We start from the raw sequence: 15558 nt of genomic DNA on the forward strand, positions 1-15558 counted from the left end.
TTTCCCTCTGTTGATCGCGGTAGGGGGGGCACCTTGTTCTGAGGCTGCAGGCTTCTTCAGGAGTGTCGAGGGGGGTCCTTGGGTGCCGGACTCGGGGTCACAGTCGCCGTGGGGTCGTCCTCAGGGTCTTTGTTCACTCCGGCACTGGCCAGGCTTGGCTGGTGCAGTGTGCTGAGTTCGCGGTTCCGGGCTGCTGCCAGGGATTAGAGATAGGTTGTGAGTAGAGCCTCTACTCATGGGAGTCCCAGGGGCTTAAAGCCAAAAGGTAGCCAGGTCCTCCGAGGTTTGTGAGGTTGCTGGCCACAAGAGATGCCGGGTTGGAGCAGGAGCAGGTTCGAGGGTCGACAGGCCGGTAGGGCTGGGGCCAAAGCAGTTGGTGTCTTACTCTTTTTAGCAGCTGCAGGGCAGGTCTTTGTTCTTCTTGCTCTTCTTGTAGTTTTGAATCTGGAATCTGGGGAAGGAAGGTTCAGGGTGCCCCTAAATACTAGATTTAGGGGTGTTACAGGTAGGTGAAGGGCAGGGGCCAATGGGTCCCAGTCCTGGGTGGGTACACCCCCTATCCTGCCCCTCTCCTGTGGGAGGGGGGCAGGAGCCTAGTCCTGATTGGGCAGGGCTTCCTATCTTCAAGATGGCGAGAGCCCGGAGATGTGCTTCACCTCGCCTCCCCCACCTGAGGGGTGGGGTTGGCAGGCTGGCACATCCCCTGTCCTTATTTGGGGCTTCCGGCCAAGCTTCCCGCCAGAGTAGGGAGTTGCAGTGGCCTGGGGAAGCTCACAGAGGCGGCAGGCCTTTGAAGCTTCCCCCTGCTCATTCTGAGGGAGGAGATTTAGCACCTCGCCCAGGATGTGCATTGTTGCAGACCCAGGAGAGCAGGGGCTCTCCTACCCAGGGGTCCAGCAACATGTCTGCTGTGTGGCAGCCTAGGCATCCTCAGAACAGACGTGGATTGTAGGTTTAGGTTTCAGGGAGCCTCTCTAAGATGCCCTCTGTGGTGCTTTGTACATTAAATCACACACTGGCATCAGTGTGGATTTAATGTGCTGAGCAGTTTTATGCCAAACTTCTCAGTCTTCAGTGCTGCCATTATGGTGCTGTGGAGTTCGTGTTTGACAAGCTCCCAGCACCATATACTCTTTGCTGCACTTACAGGACCCAGGAATGGACCTGGGTACTGTAGGGGCACAGGGCTCCTGCCTCTGTGCCCACACCACTGGCATAGGACACCCAGCTAGAGGGGTGGCTGATGTATGCCAGGGCAGTGTAGGTTGTGGGCATGGCACACAGGGATGTGTGCCATGTCGACTCTCTGTTTTGTCTTGTATCCAGACACTCAGCCTGCAAGAGCAGTGTGTGTGTGTGTTAGGGTACAGGGCCTCTAAGGGTGGCACAATGAGTGCTGCAGCCCTTGGAGGCCTTCCCTGGTCACAAGGCCCTGGGCACCTATGGTACCATTTACCAGGGGCCGACATGTGGCCAGGGTTTGCCAATTTGGGTTTTTGGCTGTTAGGCAGTTTTTTAGGGAAGGAACACAGGCCCTGGGCACCTGGTTGGCAGGAGCCCAGGGCACAACGAGGAAAAGTGCATCAGCTATTAGGCAAAAAAGAGGGGGGTTACTGCAACAGAAACCCACTTTCTTACAGGATGTCGTCATGACGCCTCCGATACCAACCTTTCGTTACTTCTCTGGCTGTTCTTTAGATGTTAGCACACGCAAGGAGATGATGAACGGAGCGCTGAAACTTTTCAGACACTCGCCCCCAGTCACAGATCTAGGTTTAATCCATCATCGTTGTTTAGCTCACATTGCCACACCAGTTCAGACACAGCTATATGCAAATCAGTCTTGACCCTGTGCCTCATGGGAACAGTCCAGCCCGAACTGCCAAGCCAGATCTTCCCTGGACCGGATACAAGCATCCTGGGACTGGTTTCGGGGTAACACCTCATCAGCCAGGCTAGTTTGAATCCAGTGGCAAAGTGAGCAAGGGACCCTCATCTGGGCATACCCTGCCAACATAGGGCGAACAAAGCAAACCGAAGGAGATGATGGACGGAGCGCTAAAACTTTTCAGACACTGGTTTTCAACTTGCCGTTGTCTTACCTTGGGGCCGTGGCTGCTGTCGTGGTCTTTGTATGTTCCCTTCTTGAGCACATTTTATTGTGCAGTGTCCTTTCTCTGTATGTTACACTCTCTCTCTCTCTCTCTCTCTCTCTCTCTCTCTCTCTCTCTCTCTCTCTCTCTCTCTCTCTCTCTCTCTCTCTCTCTCTCTCTCTCTCTCTCTCTCTCTCTCTCTCTCTCTCTCTCTCTCTCTCTCTCTCTCTCTCTCTCTCTCTCTCTCTCTCTCTCTCTCTCTCTCTCTCTCTCTCTCTCTCTCTCTCTCTCTCTCTCTCTCTCTCTCTCTCTCTCTCTCTCTCTCTCTCTCTCTCTCTCTCTCTCTCTCTCTATATATATATATATATATATATATATATATATCTATCTATCTATATCTATATCAGGAAGCGCAAGTTACAAAAATACCATCACAACAGGACCAAAAAACCTTAAGTAATGGAGATACTTGGAGCTCCCAATAACGTGCAAAGCAATTTGGTGGCATCTGATGTGAATGCGCTCTGCAATCTACATCATCTTGAACAAGATCACAGTCCTAATGAACAGGGTTCAACTCAAAGAACTATGGATAATGAATCAATTGGGAATCAATGCTATTCCAAACACAGGCTTCAAACCGAAATCCAAATTCATACCCGTAATGCCAAAGGACTCAGTTGACATGTTCCATGATATTGTCACAGCTGATGTAAAAAAATTGAATTACAAGATCAAAAGGGAAATGACTAACCAAAAAAAGAAACCGCAGTGGAAATACCATTAATTAATTAAGAAATTGCGGGACAATGATTCAATAGTAGTTCGAAGCGCGGACAAGGGCGGAAATGTAGTAATCTGGCCTCTCAAATTGCATCCCAAAGAAGCATCTCACCAACTATCGGACCGTGATTGTTACAGGATAAGCAATCGTCAGATAATCAAGACGGTACAAAAACAACTATATACTAAACTGTTACCATGGAAGAGCATGGGACTTTTGAATCAAGATGATTTTAATTTTTTTTTAAATGACTACCCAGTTTTACCAATTATCTATTTATTACCTAAAGTACATAAAAATATTGTATGCCCACCAGGAAGACCAATCATTTCAGCCAAGCAGGGTTTGCTAGAAAATGTATCTGTGTATATAAACTCATTTTTACATGCGCATGTGAGAAATCTACCTATCATTCGTGCAGGACACCACAGATTTTTTAAAACAAATACAGGAATTTGAATGGTGTAGTGATTTTATGCTTATTGCTTTAGATGTATCCAATCTATACACCTCTATTCGGCATGATGATGGTATAAGAGCTCTTGAGTTCCTTTTTAGGTAATAGACCCATTGAGTTTTATACACACAACAAGATGCTTATTGACCTAACAAGATTCTGTTTGGATAATAATAATTTCATGTTTGAACAAAATGTTTACCATCAAGTGAGAGGCGTAGCTATGGGGGCTAGTTTTTCCCCTAGCTACGCCTGCCTACACATGGGGTGGTGGGAAAGAAGGATTTTAACAACCGAGTTTTCTGAATACCTCTCAAACAATGTAGTGAAATGGATCCGCTACATTGATGACCTCTTTGTAGTTTGGCGAGGAGATAAAAACAGTGCAAATGAGTTCATATCCAAATTGAACATTAAAGATCTTAATTTACATTTCACTCGCGACATCAATGATAGGTCCATCACCTTCTTGGATGTGGAAGTATTTGTTGCAAACGGAAAGCTGGAAACCAGGTTGTATTTGAAAACGACGGCGGGCAATACAATAATCCACTCATCGAGTTTTCATCCGAAGCATGCGATCTGCAGCATCCTCTACGGGAAGATGTTGCGTATTCGAAAAATATGTAGTAGGGAGGAGGACCTAGTAGTTGCCCACCAACAATGTAAGGACAGATTCCGAGAGAGAGGTTATGCTAATCGCATCATAGATGATGTGATAAAGCGCACCAGGGCTAAGTCTTGCACTGATCTCCTTAAGAAACAGCCTAGATGCAACACCAAGAATCCTCAGGCTACCACTAACACCAAGGAGGGTAGTGAAAGCAAAATTCTGAGACTCATTCTCACATACAACAGACAAAGGGGTAGTCTATATAGAATACTAAAGAAGAGTTGCCATCTGATTCAGTGTGACCCCACTTTGGGGGAAAGTATACCATGCGCACCTATGATCACCTATAGAAGGGCTCCTAGCACCAGGGATCTGGTAGTTAACAATAGCCCAGAAGTTCAATCTAAGAGCAATTGGCTAACGAACCTTAAGGGTTTTTTTAAGTGTCAAACATGCAAGGCCTGCAAATATGTTATTAACAAAACATCATATATCTCTCCATTTAAGGACAGACCTTGCATTATTGACAAATGGCTGACTTGTAGGTCCGACTATGCAGTTTATGTGCTGGAGTGCTCTTGTGGACTGCAGTATGTGGGTAGCACAAAACTGCAGGTCCACAAGAGTGCTACTGCACCTAAGGGACATTACAAACTCAGATGAGTCCTATCCAGTTGCAAGGCATTTTAAGGATGTCCACTCGAATGACCTTTAACATTTAAGGTACTTTGTGATTGACAGTGTTCTCTCCCCCAGACACGGCGGTAATAGGGAGGCAATCCACAGGCGTTTGGAGACCAAATACATTCTGGAATTGGATTGCAAAAGTCCAAATGGATTGAACACGACCGAGGACTTATACACTTGGCTCAGACTTTTTCTGCATTGAACAGATGATTGCATTTGTATTATCATGATGATTTTTGCACATTAGTATATAGTTTGCTTTTAATGTATCCCACGTTGGAATCATGTATTGATTTGAAGTGACCGATTCCCTTGGTCAATATGGCCATCCCCTCCCAATAGTTGTTTGCTGTTTTTCGGCGGCTTAGGAAGAATTAGATCGGTTATCCGAGGCAGGCCGAACACCAATTTTTGTATATGAATTAATGTTTTAATGTCCAATTGGAGACATTACACTTAGGCACTTTAGCACTCGGTTGCACAAAGGCACTTATTGGATTAAGTACGGCAGTTGCATTACTCCTTTGCTAAATTTGCACAAATGAAAGCGTCCTTTGTACAGTAAAGATGGTAATTTAACCGATATGTTATAACAATTTGACATGACTGTTAGCGGATATCAGCGTTATTTGCACAGTTACAGGCAGCATTTGCACAAGTTCTGATAGTATTCAATATTGATGCTATTCGTGTTATCTAATGATGATGAATTAATGAAGGCCATTATTGCAGGGGGCAGATGGTATTCAAACAGGTATCAATTCCAGGGTTCTCATCATGTTGCACTGTTAATTGCGTTCTTGGCACTGTAATGCGTCATTTGCACAAGTATGTATGATATTCAGAATTGTTGATGGTTTTAATATCAAAGGTCGTTCTGAAAACAGCATGGTTTACACAGTAATATGATCAGTTAATCAACCTTGCATTATTCAGGACTGTCAGTGTTTTAACATAGCACAGATCAATGCGTCATTTTGCACAAATGTTATCAGTATTCAAAACTGTTAACATTTATATCTGTGAAATCAATTCTGTATTACAGGAGGCTTTTTGCACACATTGCAATATAGTATTTAAACTGGTATGAAATTGTGTGGCAAATTATGACAAAAATTCAAAATTTAAATATACCATTGGCATTGCTGTACGAAAACAGACGGAAAGTCTGTTTTCAGTTTTCTTGTTGCACTGTCACTTTAAAGGTTAGAGGAAACACAAGTACGTCATGTAATCAAGGCCTCTAGTGCCTGAACTGCGTCATGGCGGAATTGCACTGAATGAACATACTTGCACGAAGGAAATTGGTGTCCGTTCCGAACTCAGGATTATGGAGTTGTGAAAATTCGGTAGCTGTGGAGAGGTAAGTAACTTATTCATCTGATAGAGATGTCCAGCCACAGATTCCTTACCTTTGAATCAAATACCAAGTAACACCATCCCAGAGGAGAGTCTGCGAACTGATTACCAGAAAGATCCCCAACTAGGCTTACTGGTCTGCGTGAGAGAGAAAGAGGGAGGAAAAGAGAGACTGCTCACCAGGAAGCCAGGGTGATGAAGAAACATCCCACCAGAAAACGCTGGGGCAGTCCCGTACGAAATCAAATCAGCAGCAGCGCAAAAAATGGGGAAAACACCATGGCAGAAGAATAAGACAAGTGGGAAGAACACTCCATGTTAGAATTGTACAATCCCCCCCAACCCCCCAATCCGCTCCACCTACCCCGGAAAGTTAACCAGCCCAAAAAACCTAGGTGCAAGGCCAAGGACAGTAGCTAACAACTACGTAGTCAAACCTCCTAGCCATAGAGGTAGGCAATGCAGAGAAGAGCACCAACCAATAGCTTAAGAAAGCATTGCAATCAAGAACAACAATATATATATCGAATAAACTTACTTGCACGAAGGAAATTGGTGTCCGTTCCGGACTCAGGATTAGAGAGATGTGAAGATTCGGTAGCTGTGGGGAGATCTCTGATAAGCCTAATTACTCACCCACACTACCACAAATAGAGCATCAGTACTTTCTACTTTTGCTTCCGTCAACTAATTGGGGACTCATTGGGATCTCTGCACAGTGTATTTCTTTGAAGTGCACTATATATAGAGCAAGCTTCCTTCAGTATGCACCACTAGTTCTATATAATCATCGCTTTCCTCATCTGGTCACGTCTCTCCCTATGCGTCCTTCACATCATGTATGAGTAACTGAGTCAGTTTAACAATTATAAGAATTTGACCTGTGTATAGATACTTTATGTTGCTGCCACAATGTGCCGCAAGATTTGTATGGGCTTGAAATTGATGTTAGCTAATGCACTAAACACCTGTCACAAAAGATAAATTGTGATGCATTTCTGTGTTCTGCTGCATCATTCTTTGATTTGGCAAGCAGCACCAGCTTGGGTATGTTCTTTGTTCCACAAAGTATTAGACTGAATTTGTATGCATGTGTGTCTCTGTATTTACAATAAGAAAAGTACATAAGTGATATCCTCTCCCTGGTGAAAACGTTTAAATCTTGTATTCTTCTTTGCTACAAATAAAGCAGTGCTGTGAGATATCTTGAATACATTGGACTTAACAGTTTTATTTTCCAATAGAATTCATGAAATTAATCAAAATCAAAAGCAAGTTGAGCAGGACATTAAAGTTGCCATATTTACATTGATGGTAGAGATCAACAAGAAGGGAAAGGCTCTTCTGCACCAGCTAGAGGTAAATCGAGAATGTTTTAATCATAAGAAAATGCTTGCTACATTGTTAAATCTATGTTTTCTGGCATGTTTGTGTTTGATGTTGTTGCTCTAATATGAGTTTACCTTGAAATAAAAGACAGAAGGCGTTAGGCTAATAAGGAACAGTTGGTTTAGTTAAACATTTCAGCCGGGAGCACAGTTACAGAGGTGAGTCTGAAGACTGTCTCAAAGTACAATCAATGTGAACAGGGCTTTATACATTTCTTTGGGTATCATACCGTACTTCTGTCCATCCTTTTTTGGTAAAAGAATACTGGCTTTGTCTGTGGAGTCATAAATAAGGCCCCTGATAACAAATGCTGGTGGGCCTCGACCTTGCGTGGACACAATGGGGTCACCGCTGTGGCCCCAGATGCCTCTGCATGTCAATCTAATTAATAGCGCCGCGGAGGAGCGACAAGCCTTTCTGCGGCCGCACAATGTGAACACAAGCCTATAAAAGCACAAATAGCCAATAAATCACAATAATATGCAAAAAATGGTTAATAAGGATGCCAAGTGGACAGAGGCAGTTAACGCGGCTGCTGGAGCAGCGAACAAAGAGGAGGCAGCGACCTGGGACTGTGGAGAGGGGGTCCTGGCCTCGTCTGATTGGCTGTTGCTATTTTGTTGAACTGTGACATTTTCCCTTCGGGTTATGTGAAATTAAGTTTGTTATCGTTTTATAATGGCTTCTGTATCAATAAAACGAAGAAAGAACAGCGTAATTCTCGCCTCTGGTCCTTACATAGAATATTCTTACACAGAAGTAGTAGCATCAACAAGGCGTGGAATCAAATTTTAAGAAGTACGAAGATGCTGCTCAGGAAATGTCAACCCACCAGTGTTTTCTTTTTAGATCACAAGTAATGTAGTTGGAACACACAAGACCTTAAATTAAAGCTAAATATTTGCATGGCATAGACACCATTGAAAACCTCCTGATCCCTTCAATAGTATCTCCCACACTTGATGATCTCATCTTGTCACCCATATACTGTTGTTTCTTCCTAAACAGAAATTCTGAAATTTCACCAGTTCGTCCATTGTAGGAAAGTGCCCCTTTATGTAATGATGACGTCCACATTTTTCCACTGGACTGATGTTTTTCAAACTATGTGCACTGGATCCCTGCTAACCAGGCCTCCGTGCCAGTGCTCTTTCCCTAAAAAAAAAAGTTAAAATGTTTTAATTGTGTTACAATTAGCACACACATTAGCATCCCTGTAACTAGCTAGTAAATGGTACCTAGGTTATGGCTTCTAAAGAGGGTCCCTAAGGGCTGCAGCATGTATTATGCCACACTAAGTGACCCCCTTACAAATTGCATGCAGACTGCCATTGCAAGCTGCGTGACATGGTGAAAACCATGAGTGAAACATGACATGGCACACTCAATGTCTGCCATGCCAAAGTCACTGCATATAAGTAAGTCACCTATAAAGCAGGGTGCATTATATTACAAATCAGGGCTTATCTGGATGAGCAGATACACCCCTGTGCTATTTTTCAATTACTAGATGGTACAAATGAATAGGGAAGCCATCCTAAGTGTATGCACTGGGCATTGAGTTCTCCAGCTACATGATGGCTACACTGAAAACTATGGTGTTTGGTATCAAGTACCTTGTCTTAATAAATCTGTACTGTTACCGATACTAGATATATTATGACCTGCACTCCGAGGGCACTTTAAATATACCCCCTAAAAAAACTAGTGTACTGGCTGACTGGCAACATCCACCCTGCCACTACAGACACATTTCTGACCCCTGCAGGTGGGAGCCTGCACTCTTTGAGGGTAGAAACTATGTCTGCTCCAGAGCAAGGTATTCACACCTCCAGCAAGATAGCTAGTGATTTAGCATATCAAGGTCAGAAGCTTCAAAGCCCCTGCAGCCTTTGATATGCGACCTCTGCTTCCCCAAGACCTGGGAGATGCCACACACCCTGCCCTGAGGCCTATTTGGCACAAGACCAGATGGAAAATTAGCTATGCAAGTAGGCGTGTTGTACCAAAAGGCTAGTCACACCCCTCGGTAGGCTGCCTGATGTGCTCCAACAAAGGAAGGGTTCCACCATCTTGTTTATGGTGGAATTAGGAAGTTTGGGACAAGGTTACGCCCACTCCCCACAGGAAGTAGTCATAGGGGGTGTAGTGACCCCAAGGGTAAGAAGCCCATTGGGTACTACCCTTCACTCCACTTAACACCTCTAAATTTAGTATTTAGGTGGGCCCTTGACTCCAGGACCTCAGATTCGTATGCCTGAAAGAAGGACAAAGAAGAGTCAAATATGTGAAGTGTGGAACAGCACCTACTTTAGTGCAAAACCCTGCCTAGCTGTTGCTCTCCCGACAATCGCCGACACTGATTCATCCTGAAGCGCAACAGCCTCCCCGAACCCTTGGATGTCTACCCAGCACTTACTCAACCCATCAACTTCTCCCTCGAATTGGAAGAGCCACTTCCCTGCACCAGCAGGCACTGACTGCAGCTGCCTGGTACAGCGTTCTGTCAAGCCTTTTTCCTACAGATACTTTTCCATTTGACTTTAACAGGTAGCGTTCAAGGCTGCCCCCGCACAAAGCACCTCTTCCAGAAACACCAAGGCAGGTGCTGGTGCTTTCTTGGACATTTGGCCCCAACTTACCTTAAGTCCAGAAGAACAATCCTTTAATAGTCTGTAAGTATACCTATGCAGTGCACGTTTCTCCTATAGGATGACATTACCACGTTCGAGGCTAATGTCTCAAATCTAATAGCTGCCATTTTCCTCGGTACTGCAAAAATTGATAATGTCTAAAGTACTTATCTGACTCCGATAATCTTGGTGTCATAACTTGTATAAAAATTTTATTTTTCTACATTGGTCTAAAGTTTCTTCTTAAGTGTCTCTCATTTATTGACTGTGTTTACAACATATGCTTAGCACTACCCTCTGATAAGCCTTAAAAACTCATGCACACTATCGCAAAGACAGCATTTTGGATTATTAATTTAAGCACTGTAAGCTAATAAGCGCTTTCTGGACTAGTTACATAGTGTACCTCATTTAGGTGCTCTACATAAAAAGCCAGCTTCCTACATTGTCTCCATTTACTGATATCAAAGCGTCTAAGAGTAACTCATTTCTTTGCTTTATACCCCCTGCCGCATATATACCGACAACATCAGAGAAAATAAATATTACTAGATAGCGAAATATATATCCAAATATCTGGGCACATACGCCAGCAGCAGATCCTATGGGGATTGGTAAAGTCCAGAGAAAACGCTAGCTGTACTGATCAAAATAGTGGGCGATTAAAACATTTTCGTTAAATTGCTAACCAATAAGAAATGAAACTACCAGATCAGGCCGGATTCGTTCCAGAGAGATCAACTTTACATAATTTGTGTACTACATTTGCCCCACTCCACCAGATACAATCTGAGACTAGCGATGTGCTGTCCTTCTGAATGTGACAAAGGCAGTTTACTTCCTAGAATGGACATGCCTCTACACCATACTAGGTCAAATAGACATGCCATCTCCCTTTTGACATTCAATATGACTGTTCTTCACTTCACCTGTTGATAAACTTAATTCGTAGCAAAGCACATCCTGCCATCTAGTATCTGAAAGAAAAACATAGTGATAGATTCCTTACCTTAGAATTACCCCCAGGCGTCAGACTGAATCTGGAAAGTTTTTGTCAGTAGTACCCCTGCCCATCATTAGGTGGCATCGTGCGGCTCCGTGTCCGTCATTGGCATCGTGGTCGCCGAGATGACGTCACGGGCGCTACTTAGACGCCGCCCACGCGCGCTGACATCAGTTCTTTATTTTTCTGCGCTAGCAAGCGCAGATCCGGGAAGAGCAGGAACCCCCAGTCAATTTTCAACTGACTTTTTGTCTCTATTTTTCATCGAGTCCTCGACTCCTGGTGCAGTTAGGATGCCTGGTTTTCAGTCCTGCGAGGACTGTCACCGCATGACGTCAGTGACAGACCCGCACCGAGTGTATCCTTTCTGCCTGGGGCGCGACCACGACCCCAAGTCGTGCCCAGACTGCGGGAACGGTCCCGAAAGCTGCTGGAGGCCCGGCAGTCTGCTCCACGCCGTTCGAGGTCCCGGTCCAGTGGGAGGTCGAGGGACCTTGCGCGGAGTCATCACCATCGATCTTCAGGATCCAAGTCTTCGCACTCGGGGTCAGGTAAGGCGAAGCACAAGAAGTCGAAGAAACGTCATCGTTCTCCGACGTGGCTGACGGTGCGGGTGGTGCCTCCCCCGTGGCTCCGGCGGAGCTTGTGGAGCCGCCGCCAGCCTACCCACCCTGCCCGGGTCCGTTGGCGACTCCGGCCCAAATACAGGAATTCCAGTCGGCCAGGGCTTCTCTTTGGGCCGACGGGTCCCGCTGGTGTGCCTTTGGGCCCCGCGGTCACGACTGAGGGTCCTCGCCTTTCTTCGCCGGCGGCTCTGGCCCCGGCGTCGCTGTTGGCTCCGGCCGCAGCGCCGCAGGACCCCCCTGGATCCAGGCCTGGATCCCGGTTGACGCCGGTTGACCTTATAATACCTTCACCGGCACCACTTCTGACATCGCCCGCTCCTCGGGACGACGTCGACCCCGGTTTCAGCCCCGAAGTGGGCACGGCGTCGGTCGATGCCGTTCTCGACGTTGCTCGGGGATTTCTTTTCCCATGTCCCTGCTCCTTATTTTAGACCTGTTGACCAGCCTGAGGAGGAAGGGGAGGACTGGAAGGGGTCTGAGGACCCTCTCGCAGCTGATTGCGAGTATGAACAGGACTGAGCAGAGGAGTTGGGGGAAGCCAGTGGTCTGGATACACCTCACCAGATCTTGGTATGCTTTCTCCTCCTACCGTGGCTATAGATGAGGGTGCTAGTTATGCTGTGGTGTTGCGTAGGGCGGCCGAGGCCCTACACCTCGTGCTCCCTACTGAGGCCGTCAGGCCTAACCTCCTGACAGAAGTGCTTCAGCCAGCAGCTACTTCTGCGGAGCCGCTGCTTCCCTTCAATGAAGCACTTTCTGACGTTCTTTTGGGCACCTGGTCCAGGTCCACCACAGGGGCTCCTGTGGATGGGAAGGTGGCCCGATGCCATTGCCCGGCTCTGGGTGGCCCTATTTTCCTCTCCCAACACCCCACCCCCGAGAGCTTGGTTGTCCAAGCCTCTGCTTCCCCAACCCCCTTCCGTTCCGCACCACCGGATAGGGAATCCAAGAGAATGGATCAGTACGGAAAGAAGATTTTTTTCTTCCGCCAGTTCTGTGCTGCAGTCCGTGAATACCACATGCCTCTTGGGCCGTTATTCCCACTCTCTGTGGGATACGGTGGCGCAAGTGCTGCCTCAGTGTCCGGAGGAGGCCCGGACCGCTCTCTCCCAGGCTATTGCAGAGGGGAGAGACTCAGCTAAGTTCATGATTCGTTGTGGCCTAGACACCGCCGACTCACTGGTCAGATCGATTGCAACGTCGGTGGCGAGCCAATGCCACGCCTGGTTGGGGACAACTGGATTTTCGGGGGATGTCCAAAGCACAATTATAGTTATATGCCTTTTGATGGCTGTCGCCTCTTCGGCGACAAAGCAGACAACGCGTTGGAGCGGTTTAAGGACTCGCGGGCTACGGCCAGGTCCTTGGGACTCTCTGCACTCCGCCCTCCTCCACCTTCTGCTTTTCGCTCCTTTCGTGACAGCGTTCGCAACAGAGCCACAAGCCTGCGTAGCAACAATTCGATCACGGCAGAGGACGCGGGTTCCGCCATAGCGGACCAAGGGGCCAGCGGGCGGGTCAGTCCACCTCCACCCCGCCCAACACTGCCTCCAAACCTTCCTAGTCCGAACTTTCAGGCCCATCAAACGCCAGTGGGCGGCAGGCTTCGTCATTACCTCACCCACTGGTGCGCCATCACATCGGGCAGGTGGGTTTTAGAGATAGTCCGGAGGGGCTACTCCCTCCCCTTCAAGCCTACTTCTCCAGCCATGCCAGCTAGGTACCACCGCATGTCGGGGGATCACTTGGTGCTTCTTCAGCAGAATGTTGCTGCTCTCTTGGCCAAGGGGGCCATTGAGCACGTGCCGACGCCAGATGTAGGTTGTGGTTATTATTCCCACTCCATTTTTGGTGCCAAAGAAGGTCAAGGGCCTGCATCCTATCTTAGACCTCCGGAACGTCAATTGCTTCCTCCGCAAAGAAGTTCAAGATGCTCACTTTGGCTCTGGGCTTGTCTGCTCTCGATCCACAAGACTGGATGGTAGCGCTGGACTTGCAGGATGCTTACTTCCACATTCCAGTCCTGCGGGCCCACCAACGCTACCTGCGGTTCACAGTAGGTCACAAGCATTTTCAGTTCATTGTACTCCCTTTTTGCCTTACCAGCGCCCCTCGGGTGTTCACGAAAGTGATGACGGTGGTCGCAGCTCATCTGCGCAGATCAGGGGTTTTAGTCTTCCCCTATCTCGACGACTGGTTGTTGAAGGCGGGCTCGCCCCAGACAGCCGTCTCCCACCTCCGGACTACGGCCGACCACCTACATTTGCTGGGGTTCTCCATCAACCTGCCAAAGTCGCACCGGATTCCCTCTCAGAAGCTCCTCTTCATTGGAGCAGTTCTGGACACGGCGCAGTTTCGGGTCTATCCTCCCGATCAGCGAGTCCGGGATATTCGGGCTCTGATTCCGATCTTTCAGCCCTTCTCCCAGGTTTCGGTCAGGTTGACCCCGAGGCTGCTGGGCCTCATGGCCTCCTGCATCCTGCTGATCGATCATGCCAGATGGCATATCGGGGCTCTGCAGTGGGACCTGAAGTACCAGTGGGCGCAGCATCAGGGGAACCTGTCCGTTCACGTCCAGATCTCGGAGGATGCTGCACGACAGTTGTAGTGGTGGCTCACGAGGCGGCATTGGGTCGACGGCAGATCCCTCTCCCTTCCCCAACCGGAGTTTACTGTGGTGACGGATGCGTCCCTCCTGGGATGGGGCGGCCACATGGGAGAGGCGGAGATCAGAGGCCTCTGGTCTCCAGCGGAGTCCAAGATCCATATCAACCTTTTGGAGCTTCGGGCGATCCGACTTGCACTGAAGGCATTCCTTCCCTCTGTCAAGGGGAGAGTAGTTCAGGTGTTCCCAGACAACACCACCGCCATGTGGTAATGCAACAAGCAATTAAGAAGGCGGCTGAACTTCTAGATCTGCAGTTGCCATCTGCAGAGTTTAAGCCTAACATCTTGACAGAGGTTCTACACTCTCCTTCCTCTGCATCGGAGCCTTTACACCCTTTTAATGATGCCATTATAGAGCCGGTAATGGAAGTATGGCGTAAGCCCTTCTCTGCTCCTGCAATTTCTATGGTTATTGCTAGGAGGTATAGGGCAGCTCCAGGGGACCCAGACTTTTTAACATCTCATCCTTCTCCGGAGAGTATGGTGGTTCAGGCTGCCTGTTCCAGAAAATCTACAGGTGCTTTTCCCCAAGTCCCGAGTGACAGGGATGCGAATAAATTAGACCAGTCTGCTAAGAAGGTCTTCTCTTCTGCCAGTATGGCCTTGAAATCGACGAATGCCACCTGTCTTTTGGGCCGATATATCCATGCTCTTATGGATTCAGCAAAGCAATTGGCCCCAAAACTGTCAGAAGAGGATAGAATGGATTTTAATGAGGTTCTATCGGATACCCAAGCGGCTGCACGTCAGGTAATCCAAAGTGGCTTGGATACAGCTGATTCGGTCGCAAGGATTATGGGTTCTTCTGTTGCCACGAGGAGGAGTGCGTGGCTCAAGTCTTCCAAGTTCTCCCCTGATGTGCAGGCAACGCTCCTGGACTTGCCTTTTGATGGCTCTGGACTTTTTGGTAAAAAAAAGGGGATGCTGCTCTTGAAAGATTTAAGGAGAGTAAGGCCATGGCTAAATCTTTGGGCCTTCAAACTCAGCCTAGGGGTTCGTTCAGGAGATACAGGGGCTTTGGAAGGTCATCCTTTCGTTCATACAGACAGCCCCAGCAGCGGCAACAGCAGCAGAACACTCTGTAGAAGAGCTGCAGAGGCAGAGTCAGAGGTCGCACTCAAGGTAGACAGCTCTCCTCCTCCTCCTCCTCCTCCTCAGCTCCTCCCACCACTGCAAAGCAGCCCTAGATCCACCATTCTGGATCATGCTGGTCCTGTGGGGGGCCGGTTTACCCATATTCTACAAGA

General features: G+C 47.6%; 1 protein-coding gene across 1 annotated transcript in view; it reads left to right on the plus strand.

Moving 5' to 3' along the window:
* TRIM24 (tripartite motif containing 24) overlaps window positions 1-15558 on the plus strand; it is an 868915-nt gene that overhangs the window by 180668 nt on the left and 672689 nt on the right. Inside the window, exon 6 of the mRNA XM_085652031.1 lies at window positions 7238-7352. Within this exon, the coding sequence (XP_085508157.1) occupies window positions 7238-7352 (115 nt within the window). The remainder of the gene's footprint in view (window positions 1-7237; window positions 7353-15558) is intronic.

This window comes from Triturus cristatus, chromosome 4_1 (assembly GCF_964204655.1).
Source record: "Triturus cristatus chromosome 4_1, aTriCri1.1, whole genome shotgun sequence".
NCBI classification, from domain to species: domain Eukaryota; kingdom Metazoa; phylum Chordata; class Amphibia; order Caudata; family Salamandridae; genus Triturus; species Triturus cristatus.